At 38.3% G+C, this 13,850-nt stretch overlaps 2 protein-coding genes across 3 annotated transcripts; both read right to left on the bottom strand.

The window, feature by feature from the left end:
• Positions 1-4,010: 4,010 nt before the first annotated feature.
• On the bottom strand, positions 4,011-9,484 carry mmp21 (matrix metallopeptidase 21). Of its 2 annotated transcripts, XM_042508435.1 has the most exons (8): positions 9,105-9,484; positions 8,623-9,031; positions 8,128-8,532; positions 7,193-7,332; positions 6,974-7,115; positions 5,640-5,897; positions 5,369-5,541; positions 4,011-4,323 (listed from the first exon to the last, which is right to left on the bottom strand). In XM_042508435.1, the coding sequence occupies exons 1-8, from the start codon at positions 9,255-9,257 to the stop codon at positions 4,018-4,020; spliced, it is 1,986 nt and encodes a 661-aa protein (XP_042364369.1). In that variant the 5' UTR covers positions 9,258-9,484; the 3' UTR covers positions 4,011-4,017. The 2 variants fall into 2 exon arrangements, with proteins under 2 accessions (XP_042364369.1, XP_042364368.1); XM_042508434.1 differs by having other exon boundaries at positions 8,128-9,031.
• A 146-nt stretch (positions 9,485-9,630) lies between these two features.
• Positions 9,631-13,660, bottom strand: uros (uroporphyrinogen III synthase). Its single transcript, XM_042508118.1, has 10 exons — positions 13,552-13,660; positions 13,004-13,078; positions 12,800-12,883; positions 12,607-12,703; positions 11,706-11,780; positions 11,239-11,313; positions 11,057-11,140; positions 10,840-10,925; positions 10,664-10,762; positions 9,631-10,024 (listed from the first exon to the last, which is right to left on the bottom strand). Exons 2-10 carry the CDS (start codon positions 13,064-13,066, stop codon positions 9,902-9,904), a joined length of 786 nt encoding a protein of 261 aa, XP_042364052.1. The 5' UTR covers positions 13,067-13,078; positions 13,552-13,660; the 3' UTR covers positions 9,631-9,901.
• Between the last annotated feature and the right edge of the window lie 190 nt (positions 13,661-13,850).

The following is a 13,850-nucleotide window of genomic DNA, read 5'->3' as shown; positions in this document are numbered from 1 at the left end:
CAGACAGACAAGCTAATAAGAGGCCACGAGACCAAATGCCTCTACACTTCCATCATCATCACAGGATGAGTGGATCTGGCCATAATTTTGAATCCCTCCCTTCAACACACTGCACAAATAAACACTGAGGAATCTGGAAGAATACTATGATGATGACATACATCTAAATCATTATATACCATTTCTTTTTTTTTTTAAAAAAAATCAAAAGATATAGGTTCAGTGTATCTTACATGAGATGTCACTCTATTGTCCTAAATATGTATATTGTGACAACCCAATTGTGAGATGAAACTTGGAATTGTACAGTTATGCAAGCCATGCAAACATTACATTAGCACATCACTATATAGCATTTTTATGAAACTTTACATTTCTACAACACTGTGGTTAACGGGTGGTTAAATGTATGCACAAAATGTTATGGCTAAAATATATGGTTTTAGGGGCAAAAATCCATGCTGGAAACAGAGATGTCTCTGTAAAGAACATCTGCAATTTGAGGCACTATCCAGGTTTGAAAAAAGCTAAAGGGTCACCAAAAAACACCCATGTTTGGAGGCGTAAAGCCAGGAAAACATAGCAACAGGTCCATAAAAAAAACCATGAAAGGGGGCTGAATAGCCACATTACAAACAGTGATGGGTCCCTTAAAGACAACCATGATTAAGGGCTGAAAAGCCAGGAAAACACAGCAACAGATCCCTAAAAAGCACAGTTTTGTACACTGTGGACATAGGACCAATTGACTGTGATCATATATTTGGCTGCTATCACTGAATCACAGCTGTGATGATATACAACAGCACTCCCTCTTGTGTGATATTGCTCAAATACAACATGTACAAACTTTTTACATGAACTAGATAATTTTTTGGGTGAAAAATAAAAAACTGTAACACTTACAGAGTGTCGGCTCAGTCTTTACTAGTTTTGCTCTGCATTCTCCCTTCATGGCCTTTGGAAAGTGTACTTTGTAGAGTGGGTCTCCACCAGATGTTCTGGCTTGTGGTCAGTCAGCACATGGCAGCCAGGTAGAGCCTTGAACATAGAAAATCAAAGATGTAAATAATGACAAACTTGACACATTTCACAAGATGTAAGGCTTGGAACACACTGCATGTATGAGTAGCACATGACGGCAACCTAGCTGAACTGCAGCGTCTTGCTCGCTCGCTTGTTCACACCAGCAGCGTTATTGCTGTGACGCTTCTGCGGGGCTGCCTGCTGCTATGAGTACTGTATTTCCACATTTATAAGCACATTTTCCACTCATTCATGACGTCATGCAAGCTCCTGCAATGTCAGTGACACAGTCCTGCAATAAAAAATATCTTGTGTCAACAACTGATGGGATTCTGTCAACAGAGACATTGTCACAAGACTTTTATTTTGAAATGTAAGCAGGGAAGTTTGAGGTGCAATAGATGTATTTGTATATCCTCATCTCTGTTACAGATGAAGACATTGAAACTGTAATAAAAGGTAGTACAGATTCAATGTAATAATCAAAACACCATTTTCGGTGTTTATTTCTGCGGCACAAGGAAAGAATCAGCAAGCCACTGTGTCTTTAGATGTGCTGTGGCTGAGACACCTCTGAGACGCATGTATTACAAGATTATATTCAAACATTATCTCAGAAACATACTGTACATTTAACGTTGTGTAATGGCATGTATCTGTGTGTATCACAAAATCATATTCAATACACACAGTGGCCAAACAATGCAGCTTAGTTGGATTTAGCAGTTAGTATTAGCTACTGGTAAATTAGCAGTTGGCATTAGCTACTGGTAAATTAGCAGTTAGCGTTAGCTACTGGTAAATTAGCAGTTAGGATTAGCTACTGGTAAATTAGCAGTTAGCGTTAGCTACTGGTAAATTAGCAGATAGGATTAGCTACTGGTAAATTAGCAGTTAGCATTACCTACTGGTAAATTAGCAGTTAGCGTTAGCTACTGGTAAATTAGCAGCTAACATTAGCTACTGGTAAATTAGGAATTAGTGTTAGGCTTATTAGCAATTAGCATTAGCTGGTAAATAGCAAGAGAAAAACACAGAAGAGTATTAATTACTTTCTTAAAAATACTCCCACGCCAGTTTCTGACTGGTATTGTCCCAGGTTAGTGAATCAGTCAGGTTAAAAATACTATCAAAAATAAAATTCAAAGCCTCTGCTCTTTTGTCCTCATCAACTGGGAGTCCATGTAGAGACCTGTGCTCATCTTTACAGTTAAAAACAGAGCATTTAGTGTGCCTACCTCCTACGTTGGACATTGCATCTACCTAGTCAACTGAGATACATGGGGAAAAAATTGTTGTTCTGGGTACAGGTCTCTGGAAACTCTGGAGGCGGATCTCTTATGGCGGTGACCTGGATCCTGATGTGACGTCGCATCGGGAGCAGTTTCTAAAACTGCCTGCTTTGGTACAGCTCTACAGAGCTGAATGGTTGGGTAGTCTTATGTCACAGTTTGTGTGTTACCAGGATCACTAAAATTCATACACACGCACTAATAAAGTGTATTTTTCATAATAGGGCCCCTAAAACATCTGCAGTATTCATTGTCATTGCATTAAGTTATCCAGCATATCGTTCAAAAGCTAGTTTCTCAAGGTGACATTAAAGTTTGACCATTTCAAGATACCCATCACCAAAGCAAACAAACTACAAACAAACCTATGAAGTGTTATTTTGACCCAAACATCCATTTTTGCTGCATTTTTTCCAACAGAGACACTGCTCATACAAAATGTCAGGGTGATCTAAATCCAGTGAAATATTTACTCCAATGCCATGGTCTTAGCTGAAGAGGGAAAGTTCTTGTAGTTTCAAGGTAGTAAAAGTGACAGCGACTAGTCGATCTCAGCTGATGCTTATGGGTCTTGAAGTAAAGGACACTCTGAAGCTCTGATGGAAATTTTTGCACCACAGACTGTTAGGCATGTATAGGAATGATTAACAAATGGCTCCTAGGTTGTTTTAAGGGGGGAAACAGTCTTTCTCATAAACTGAGGTTTTGTAGAAGGGCCTTTATATACAGTGAGCTCCTAAATTGACATTTATGTATGTATGGATTTGTTTTTCCCTCATATTCACACATTCAGGGCATTGTTTTACTCTCTTTTTTTAAGCACCGGGGGTAGAAACCAAGAAAAGATGTGGGGAGAAAAAGGTTTATTTTGTGTGAATATTGTTATCTACTTTTAATTTGGACTATACAGACATTAAACTATGGCCCCATTGGGGTTTTTTTCAAGCTAAAACCTCCCAGTTGTAGTCATCTGTAACATCTTCTCTAAAGATGGTGCAGAACATGAAAAACATGAAACCAACATAAAAAAAGATTTTGTTTCAGTGTGTTTAAACCGATATAACCCAATGAAAGCGGCTCATTCTGACTTTTGGGGAAAAAACTTGACCATGCATGTACAAAATGGGACCAAGAACATTTGTTAGTTTACTTTGGGTAAGCCTTAGATAGGAGTTTTGGGTGAATTTTAAAGCTGTATGGAAAAACGTTGACAAAATATACAAAACAACAATGTGGCGATTGGGTTTATTGTAAGGTTTGACATTATGTTATGTATTTGCATTAACATTCCCTTTTCTTTGTAAGTGTGCCATTTGAAAGCAATTTCTCAACAGTATAAGAAAAGGTGTCTGTATAAAGAACAAGAGAACATTATAAATGTAAGTAAATTCTCACTTAAGCTCCTAATACCTTTATCATAAGAGGTCCTCCAGGATTGTTTCCATGGCTGTATGCACTTGACACCTCGAAGTGAGAGACAGACAGTCAGCTTATATATAAATAACACACTTCACTAAAAGTAATCCAACAGAAATACAGAGTTGTTTTTGTCTTTAAGATTTTAAATAATTAAAACATTAACATAAAGTAGACAATGTATGCTACACAAATATGACAATATATAAATATACAACAGGTGAATCAGTGGACCCTATCAGTACACATCAGTAGTGTTTAATGAATCTCTGCTTCAGCAAACTCAGCGGGTTAGTTTGAGTGCAGTGGGATGAACATTGCAGATGTCGAACCAGTGCTGATCCACCTCCTTGTGTGGCAGCAGGCCATTTCGTGGCAGAAAGGGCCGGCGCCAGCGATCGCGGCTGCCCACCACCTGCCAGAAGCGTGTGCCCTTGAGTAGAAAGATGGCATTGTGGGTGTAGGAGAAGTAGGCAGCGTCAATGTTGCCATCTGGATGGTCCCTGCTCACCACTGGAGGGAAAACATCTCTGATGTTTTTGGGGAAGCCTCTTGCCAAGCTGTTGGCTTCCACGTTGAATGCATACACCTGTTTGAACAGATAATTGTTTCCCCTCTTATATAGAAATCAATTCAATTACAGCAAGTAAACAAGCAAATCACAGAGGAAGTGTAGCAGGTTTGTTTGCATGAATATGTTCCCTCATAATGCTGAGAAACAATGAATTAGCCTGGGCTTTAGTCTCACCAGGACTTATGTATTTATATATATAATAGTCTTTCTGTATTATGATTGTACCCTGTTACTTCTTGGTCACAGAGTATCCGATTCATGGCAGCTTAATAATATGCACAGAAATGAACAAGTAGTCTTATGCTGTAATGAAGGCCTTGAGTGTGTCAGTGAGTTTGTAATTTAAAGCTGGGGTAGGTAGTTTTATTTTGGCGTCATAAATATACCTATAACCTTTAAATGTTTTCTAATTAAGACAGTCTGAGAGAGACTTCTGCACCTCTTTTTGGCTCTGTTTTCAGGCTTTTGGCCAATCACAGGTCATTTCAGGGAGAAGGCGCTCCTACAGTGAAAGAACGCAACACGCCATACCCTGGAAGCCACGGCCACCCGGGGGGATGGACTGTCGGCACGATAAAATGCCTAAAGCTAGCTAAAAACATTACATATCAGCTTGACAAAGGATTATTTCAGCATGTTATGGTCTACCAGAGAGGAAAAGTAATAGTTAGCCTTAACCGCTACGGTTTGTCTGGTCAGATTAAAAACATACTTGCTGCTAAGTGTCAGGATCCCACAGTGTTCCCCCGTTCTCTCTGCTGACCCCTCACTATCCACTTTTCTCCTCTTAAAAGCTCAGTTCTTTGGTTTGACAGCTTGTAAATATTTTTTTATATATTGTTTTTAAAAAACTGTATTTTGTATTTTGTACTTTTTTTTTTGTTGTAGCTAATTTTGTGCTAATTTGGGGTCATTTCTTTGCTCATTGCCTTCTTACCACATTTTTGAGCCAATTAAGCCAAATTGCTCATATTTCAAAAGGTTAATCTATTGTTGATTCTAATAATAGCTAATATGTGTGTGTCATGTGTCAAAGAGAAGAGGAGGATGCAGTTCTCACAAGAGTGTTTCTGAAGAAGTAGATGCGAGAGTCCCTCCTGTCATAAAAGGCTGTGTCAATGGGACTGACCACCCCTGGGAAACCTTCAGAGATCAACTTCGGATAGCGGTGACCTTCAGGGTCCTGTCTATACGCCTGATCATTCTCATTGTCATACCTCCAGAAATGAGCACCTGCACATAAAAACAACATATATATCCAAATAAGTCTTCAGAGATATTCTATGTACATACAGTATTTATGTAATAGACTCATACTTTTTTAGGCCTACCTTTAAAGAAGTAAATGGCATCTCTTTTTCTGGACCACACATGCACATATGCATCCACTCCATCCATGGGAATTCCCCGCCAGCCAACCTGCAGTGCAACTGGGTCTCCATAACGTGTTCGGTTATTTCTGTTCTCATACAGCCAGTACCAGCCGTCCCTCATGAAATAGGTGTTAAAGCGAATGACAACCTCCCCGTAGGGCGTCTTCTCCTTTCTGATCCAATCAAATGCTGTGTTGAATCGACCCTTACAGCCCCCTGGGTTCAAACACAAGCACGTTATTTAAAGAAAACAAATAGGTTTTGTGAAAGTCTACTGCTGTAAGTGTTTCAGTGAACATGAATCAATGGGCCTCATGTAAGAAACGATATACAAGCAAATTTTCTTTTATTTTTTTCTTGTATCCACAATATGTTCTTGTGTTGTTAGTACCCGTTAATTTTTGTGATTCACCAGTGTTTTCTTATTTTTGAGCATTTCATGACTGGTTAAGAGCACTCTTACCAGGATAAGAGAAAAACATCTTGTTTTCACAGACCACAGGTTGTTGCCCAGTGCAAGAAAAAATAAGTTTCACTTTTGAGTAACATTTACAAACTACATAAATATCATTCAATCAAATTTCGATATTGTTTTAGAGTAATTATAATGACTGCATTATTAATATACTATACTTGGAGCACTGATCCCAGTTACTGTACATCCCTCTGCTGACCAGAGCGAGAACGTAAATTTACACAAGTACTGTACTGAAGTACAAATCTGAGGAACTTTTACAGTGCTTGAGTATTTTAAAGTAATGCCACTTTCCACTTCCACCGCACTGCACTTCAGAGGGAAATATTATCCTTTTTACTTAACTACTATTAGAGAACTACTTTACAAATTAAGATGTTTGCACACAAATCATATGAAAGTATACAAGTGCAGCTAAAACAATTTGGCCATTAATTAGAAAATTACTTGACAACTGTTTTTATCTCATTATGTAAGTCATTGTATAAGTTCATGCAAAAAACATTTCAAGGTTCCAGTTATATACAGTTTTTGCACAAGGCACAAAACCTGCCCTCATATGGTATTTAGGGAGCATTACCTGTGCTAATAGGTGACTTATAATCAAGTGGGATTCATCATTGAGCACACTGTGTAAGAGCTACTTTGGATGGTTAATAGCATTTGGTGCACCTGCAGTTGAATTCGCTTATATTTTGTCTTACCAGAAAATTGAGATAAAATATAGGAGAAATTTAAGAGAATGTTGCTGCATAAGGCTCTATGTCTCTCTGGGTCTGTGTGTATGTATCCACTAGATGGTGCTGTAAGCACGTACCGTAGAGGTGTTGTATGGCTTTCCTGTCCATCCAGTCCATCTCAAAGCCGGAGTCCTGAGGCAGATAGCTGGGCTGCATTATAGAGCCTGATCTGTAGATGTGAGGAAGACCCAAAACATGGCCGATCTCATGAACTGCAACCTAACAGACAGATAAAATTGTTAGAATGAATTCTCTAATTATTCTTTTCCATCATAGATGTGATTTATTTTGCTTACTTTGAGGAGACTGATCCCACTGCCAGCATTGGGAGCAGTGAAATGTTCATCGTCATCGAAGTGTATGTCACCCAGGAACCAGGCGTGGGCGAACTCTTGACCAGTGCCATCAAACCTCTGATTGCAACCCAGATGCCTTCCTGTGTGGAAAATATATTTTCACATGATTTTAAAAATGATATGATTGCACTGATTACTGTGGAAGCCCATTTCGACAAGTGTGATGAAAAAAATCCTATTAAGCCATTGTAATGAGGAGCTTTCTTGAAGTAATTAGTTAGTATCTCAAACTAAAAATAATAAAGAATAAAATAAATAAAAAATAATAAAGACTTTACTTAACTAAAAATAATGATATAGTTTCTGAAAATAATGAGAAACTTCCTCAAAATATTGTCTTAAAATATCTCAGCGATAGTGAAAAACTGTTTACTTTTTATTCTGAGAGTTTCTTATTATTTTTCAGATACTAACTCATTATTTTATGACTGTTTCTCATTATTTCAAAATACCAAGTCATTATTTTGAGAAACAGATTCATTATTTTTGACAAATGTTCTCATTATTTAGATATTAAGTCATTATTTTGGGTCAACACACAGTGAAATTATTACTTCACAAAATGGGCAGGTATAGTGAAAAAATAAAGCTTTTTTTGTACAAAACCAACATATTTTTATGGAACATGAATGATTACGCCGATAACGCCATTACAGCTGAAATATTTGATTCCTTACATTAAATCTTTGAATTATAAAATGTTTGTGTATTTTCTGTAAATATCTGACCTGCCTCTATACTGTAATTTAGCTACTTTAAACTTCACAGAAAGTGATGTCATTTTGACACTCACATAATATGCAATATACAATATTACACATTTGCTCAAGAAAAAATTGTTATAATAAGTGCGTTATGTATTGGTTCAGACCTACCTGTGCCAAAACCCAGCCTGATATCAATCTCCTCCAGCGGGGAACGTGTATCCTCCACAAAGTCCAGCGGAGACACCTCGCTCCACATCCTGAAGGCCATTCTGAAGATGTATCTCTGGTCTTCAATGGACAGCTGGCTGCTGTAACCTTCTCCTATCAGCCTCCATTTCAAAACCCTCTTAGAAAAGGCCATGTAGCCTGTTTCACTCAGATCTCTCTTGCGCCTGCTTTTGGACACAATAGTGGCGAGGTGGCGTTTCCTGCGTCGTACTGCTTCGCTCTGATGGGTGTTCACACTGATATTTACCATTTGACCATCTGTGTTGATATCATGTGAGCTGCTTGGAGAAGTGATATTGAAAATAGGATCATACAAGTCTGTGGAATTTCTGCTGGTGTCATTACCTGTGAGAATAGTTTCTGTGTCATTAACACTGAATATGTCATCGTCAAAGGAGTGAAGAGTACCAAAAGAGGTGTCATTGGTTGTATTACTTGCTGTGATACTATCAGGCTGACTGAAAGTGTCATTTGTACTGTTTTCAGTATCTGAGGCAGTGCTGTTCTCAGGGGTGTCCAGGTCAATTTCGTTGTCAGGGACTCCACACCTCGGTTTGTTCATTGCCTCCTTGGTGGCCTCGTCAAACACGCCTGTGGCAGGCAGGCCTGATACCCTTTGAAACTCTTTAAGTGCTGAAATAAATGCTTGGCTCTCGGTTAGACTGTTGCGGTCATCTCGATCATCATCCAAATTGGCGTCCCTTGAGCGATGCACTGACGAACCTTCCTGGATTGTGTCTTTTAGGTCACCCAGGAAGTCATCATTAAAAGAAGCGTCTGAATCTTCAAACTGGATCTCCTCCCAGTTCACTGGCTTAATGAATCCATATCTAGAGAGAAATAACTATAAAGACATCATAGATATTAAAGATAGTTTGAAAAACAGACAGAGATTTTAAAAATGGTCATGCTTTTACCTCTGCGGTGTGCTTGTCTGTTATAACCTTAGCTTGGTGAGAATTAAGCATCTGCACATCAGAATGGTCCCGATTATGGAAAAGTTTCTCCGCAATAGCTGAGCTAATGCTCGTCCAAAAAAGCAAAATCATCAGCTGGATGGAAGTCAGCATCGTGGCGTTGGTTTAGTCCTGTAACTGCATACAAGTAAGTAAGAAGCCGGGGAGCTTTAAAGGCAGATCCTGAGCTTCTCCACGCCTATCTAAAGGTGCGACTCTCTGGAGGTATCCCACTTTCCTCGGCTTTGTGTGAAAAGTAAACCCGTCTTTACTGTCCCCAACTCTTCAATCTGACTGAATTGTATTGATGTGTTATACATGCTCCATTGGTTTTAAATAGACTGTTGTTGACCTGTGGAAACAAGCAAAAAACCTCTACTTTCATGTTGAAAATAACAATTAGGACAGTTACACCACCTATTCTGAACAGGACACACACACTTGAGTGTTTTACAATGATCAACCACTAATCAAAGCATCCACAATGTCCCACTTACTGAAGTTTATTTTCAAAAACAAACTCTATATTGACTTTCTGTAGCACACGGCTTAACATAAATAGCATTGCAATTATATTCACTTCGTTTTTTTAAACTTTTAAGCCAAAAAAAGCTACCTTTTCCCCAGTGCAAATAGCTGATGTATGTACAAAAGTGGCACAAGAAAAACTGATAAATGACAATACATATAAATAATACAGAACATACAACAAGAGAAGAAGAAGGAGATGGATTTAAGAGCTTCAGCCTGCAGGTTGGTTACTGTAGAGCTTTGGCTATTGCTGCTGCCAGGTGTTCAGCTGTTGGCTTTTCTGCAGTGCAGCTGACACACAGGCCTTCTGCTATCATGGCATCTTGTGTAGTCGGTCCTATGGCTGCAAACTGGAAACAAAAGAAGTGACTGTCAGAGGCACTCAAGATTTGTTAAAGATTCAGCATATAGGATTAAGGCAGATATATTGGACGAAACTGTATATAATCTGGGCTGCCCCCTGAAAGTCAGAGATTCGAATCATCAGTCGAGACTCCTCAGTCGACTGAGACAGCTTCAAGATGAGCATTTGTTTTTTTTCCTGCAAGTCAGCGTGCTGTGCATTGTGTTTCCTCGGGATGTGTTGGTCCCCTGACTTTGCTGCAGAGTGAGTGCTCTTGACTGTTATGCTACTCTTGGTAGAGGCTGTAGCGGACGCGATGCAGAGGCATCAAGATAACAGTATCTTCTCTCTTCTGCCGAGAAGTGGTGAATTTAGAACTCACAGCAACTTAATATGACACAGTCTTTGAATTTTGGTTTGATATCTAGTGTTAGCAAAAAATGTTGCGCATTTTGTGATCTGTTGTTCCCAGTAAAAAACCTCCTGAACAATGAACTCTGAAGTAATTCTAACTGGGAAAAGTTTCTGCTGGTTGCAATTTGCAAATCTCACCACTAGAAGCCACTTCTTCACCCTAAATCTTACACACTGATCCTTTGGGTATTGAAGATTTGTGCATTATTTTAGTGCCTATGTGGAGCCATACCTTTATTTGAGCCAGCTGTTCACCTGAAAGCCGCCGCACCACCTCCAGGCAAAACTTCACTCCTGATGGACTGAAGAAAGCAACACTGGCTGGCGTGCCCTGTTAACACAAACAAAATGAACACTTGCTACATTTAGAAAAGAATTACCTAAAATGCAGAAGGAGTAGAGTTTTACCAGCTCTGTGAAATAGTTCTTTAGATTTTTTTCCAGATCTGGATGTTCAGCTGTTTGATAGACAGTCAGCGTCTCTAGGGGCACTCCTGGAAACAAAGAAACAGATCCCCGCAGTGATAAAGGTAGCGCAATTATTATTTTATAATTAGTGTAGCCCCAGTGGGACTTTTATCACCTTGAGTCTTAATCTTGAGGCATAGTTGGGGAGAATGCTTACCATTTTCCCTTAAAGCCGTGGGCAAGACTTCTCTTTTGATTGAGCCACAGGGGAAAAAAAGTGGTGGGATATTTGTGTCCTCTCCTATGATGAGAAAGATAAGGTCATATTAGCTATCAGAACTGTAAATTATCTATTAAACAGAACTGTAAAGAAGGTTGGAGTTTAAAGTCATATCATACGTTCAATGATAAGACGTGATAGGACGTCTGCTGTCCCTGTGTCCTCGCCCAAAGGGTTCAGACCCAGACTTTGTACTGTGAAGGAAAAACCACAAAAATAAAAAGTAAAACACGAATTCCAAATAATTATTATTGCTAAATATACAACTCATAAAAAACCGACATTAAAGTGATCCACTGTCGCTAGAGAAAGCCGGTAAAGCACACAACAGGAAGGTGCTGCACCTGCTTGTTTTCTAAATACATTCAGTGAAAGTCACAGCAAACTGTCACTTGTGCACAACCTCTTTCCAAATGACTGAGGGTAGTAACATCACTTCACACACTTATGTAAGCACCAGGTGCCTGCCACACTCAGAATTAGTATTAACATAGCAAGGATTAATAAAAAGACCAATGCACTTTTTAAAATTTTATTTAGAAAATCTTTTTTAAGAGAAATGGGTTTTTATATGACAGTAACTCACCTAATGCAGCAGTTGCCTTCCCAACCACATAGATTGACTTGCTGTTCCATTTGTCTTTCACAGAGCTGTTCCATTCTGAGATAATAATTAAGAAAAAAGTCAGCATTTAATCAGGAAAATTGTTTCCAATCGCAGTTGGTAGTCCAGAAACACAGTACACTGGAGCTGCAATGATTATCTGATCAGTTGATAAATAAATTCAGAGATAACTAATTGGTCAACCCTTTAAAACATGATCAAATTGGCTTGATTTTTTTCAAAAACATAGCAAGAAAGTAATAAGAAATAAAAGATCTTAATAATAATCTTGTAACATGTTTTAAATATGTAATTATGATTATTATAAATGTAGTTTTCCCCTCACGTTTTCCTTTTCCCTCGCTCTTTCAAAACAAAAACTGAATCTAATAATTTCGTCCAATAAGTGGAACATTTCTTACCAAGTTAGTTATTGCCTTTTTACACGTTTTTGAAAGAAATCGTTCCAATTTGCTCAAGGCTCAGTGGTTTAAGTACTTGCGAAAAGCGTCCAAAAGCAGCACAAGAAAAGAGATATCGCTCCAGAATTTATAGGGTTAATCGATTAATCATTTAGATTAATTTTTGAGAGAAAAAAAGTGAAAACAGTCTGATTCTAGCTTCTTAAATGTGAATATGTTATGGTTTCTTTAGTCCACTATAACAGTAAACTAAATATATTTAAGTAGTGGACAAAACAATATGAATTGAGAAAATGATCAACAGATCAATCAGCAATGAAATATATCATTAGTTTTAACTCTGCGGTACATATAATTGATAGACATTTAACCAAACTCATGCATTTAAGGGATTTATCAGTGAGGCACAGAGTGCAACAAGTATACTTATTTTGAAATGCAATTCCTGTATATCCACTCACCTTCCCTTCTTTCTTGTGCTTCTAAGCACATCTTTACAGCCTCCACTGCTCTTGGACTGGTAAATATCAGACCCCCATGTTTTTCTGGTTGGAAAAGCTGTAACACGAAACAACACATGCATGACACAAATAGTAATAAATATGTAGATGAATAATACATACACTCATTTAATACTGTAGTAATTAAATTTACCTTATCTGACAAGGTGTTTAATGTGACAAACTTAAAAGACAGCACAGGAATAAGGGTTGCTTTATGTCCATGTGAAGCCAGCTCCTGTTAAATCAAAAGGAGAAATCCCTGTCAAAAATTGCAGCGAAATACAAAGCACTAAAAGTGGACAACTGCTGAGAATACATTTATAAACACAAAACCTTTACAAACAAGAGCATTTACCTTGATATAAGGATCAGGTCCAGACTCTCCATCTCTTGGCTCTTTGAGTAGCAGGACATGCATCTCGACAAAGACCTTACAATGTTGGATAAATAAAATAAATGGGAAAAGAATACAGTAGAACAAACTTGGGTTAAGTAAAAAGGCTGTTGTTAAAAGTGCAGCAAAAGACAGACACTCAAAACTGCAAAAACACTGAAGACAGAGGGTGTGAAGTCAAACAAGTTAAGCTACACCCTACAACTGCCATATGCAAACTGCTGATAAAAATAATGTTGAGTCACGGTTGTTGGGCTTTATGAATGCATGCAGTTTGTATATAGCATTAGCTAAAATGTGGTTAAAGTCTTTCCGTGGTATTGTTTACATTAGCAGGAGATACTAGATGACAGTTTAGCTAGCTAGTAACGTAAACCGCCCATTTAATGGAACCTGTCCGTAATGCCTAGTGATAATAAGCTGCTAATTTATCTTGCTTTTGTGATAAAATGCTATGAATTACGACGGTTATTTTGAAAAAGACAAAATATTACAAGAAATTCATGTACCTTAAGTTGTCACTACCGCTGAGAGCATAACGACTTTCAACCTCGGTCATGAAGGGGAGCGTTACATTGAATGAGTTGACCAGCCTCCCGAAAATCAAGTTAATTTAGACAAATTTCTATTTATTCCGACAAATCTCGTAATGATAATTCACTCTTTTATCGTAAACGCCTCTTCGTAACGAACTAACGGTCGTTTGGAAACACTTTAAATTACTTTACCCCTTTTTCTAAAATAGTTTATTCCATTTTCGTAACGGGCGACAAGCCAACATTGCGGCTCCGACGGTTGCTGCGGCAAA

The sequence above is a fragment of the Plectropomus leopardus genome, chromosome 19 (assembly GCF_008729295.1).
Source record: "Plectropomus leopardus isolate mb chromosome 19, YSFRI_Pleo_2.0, whole genome shotgun sequence".
In the NCBI taxonomy this organism is placed as follows: domain Eukaryota; kingdom Metazoa; phylum Chordata; class Actinopteri; order Perciformes; family Serranidae; genus Plectropomus; species Plectropomus leopardus.
The sequence above is the reverse complement of the archived record's forward strand: the minus strand, read 5'-3'. Positions and strand labels throughout refer to the sequence as shown.

Bases quoted from the DNA above. Each gene is read 5' to 3' on its own strand.
- mmp21 (XM_042508434.1), bottom strand. From the start codon at position 9,257: ATGCTGACTTCCATCCAGCTGATGATTTTGCTTTTTTGGACGAGCATT. The intron at 7,333-8,127 runs GTAGGTCTGAAC...TTTTCCACACAG, and splicing joins CAGGCTGGGTTTTGGCACAG to GAAGGCATCTGGGTTGCAAT. The intron at 4,324-5,368 runs GTGAGAACTGCA...CTGTTCAAACAG, and splicing joins ACTTCTTCAGAAACACTCTT to GTGTATGCATTCAACGTGGA.
- uros (XM_042508118.1), bottom strand. From the start codon at position 13,066: ATGCATGTCCTGCTACTCAAAGAGCCAAGAGATGGAGAGTCTGGACCT. The intron at 11,314-11,705 runs GTGAGTTACTGT...TTTCCTTCACAG, and splicing joins GAAGGCAACTGCTGCATTAG to TACAAAGTCTGGGTCTGAAC. The intron at 10,763-10,839 runs GTAAAACTCTAC...TTGTGTTAACAG, and splicing joins AGAACTATTTCACAGAGCTG to GGCACGCCAGCCAGTGTTGC.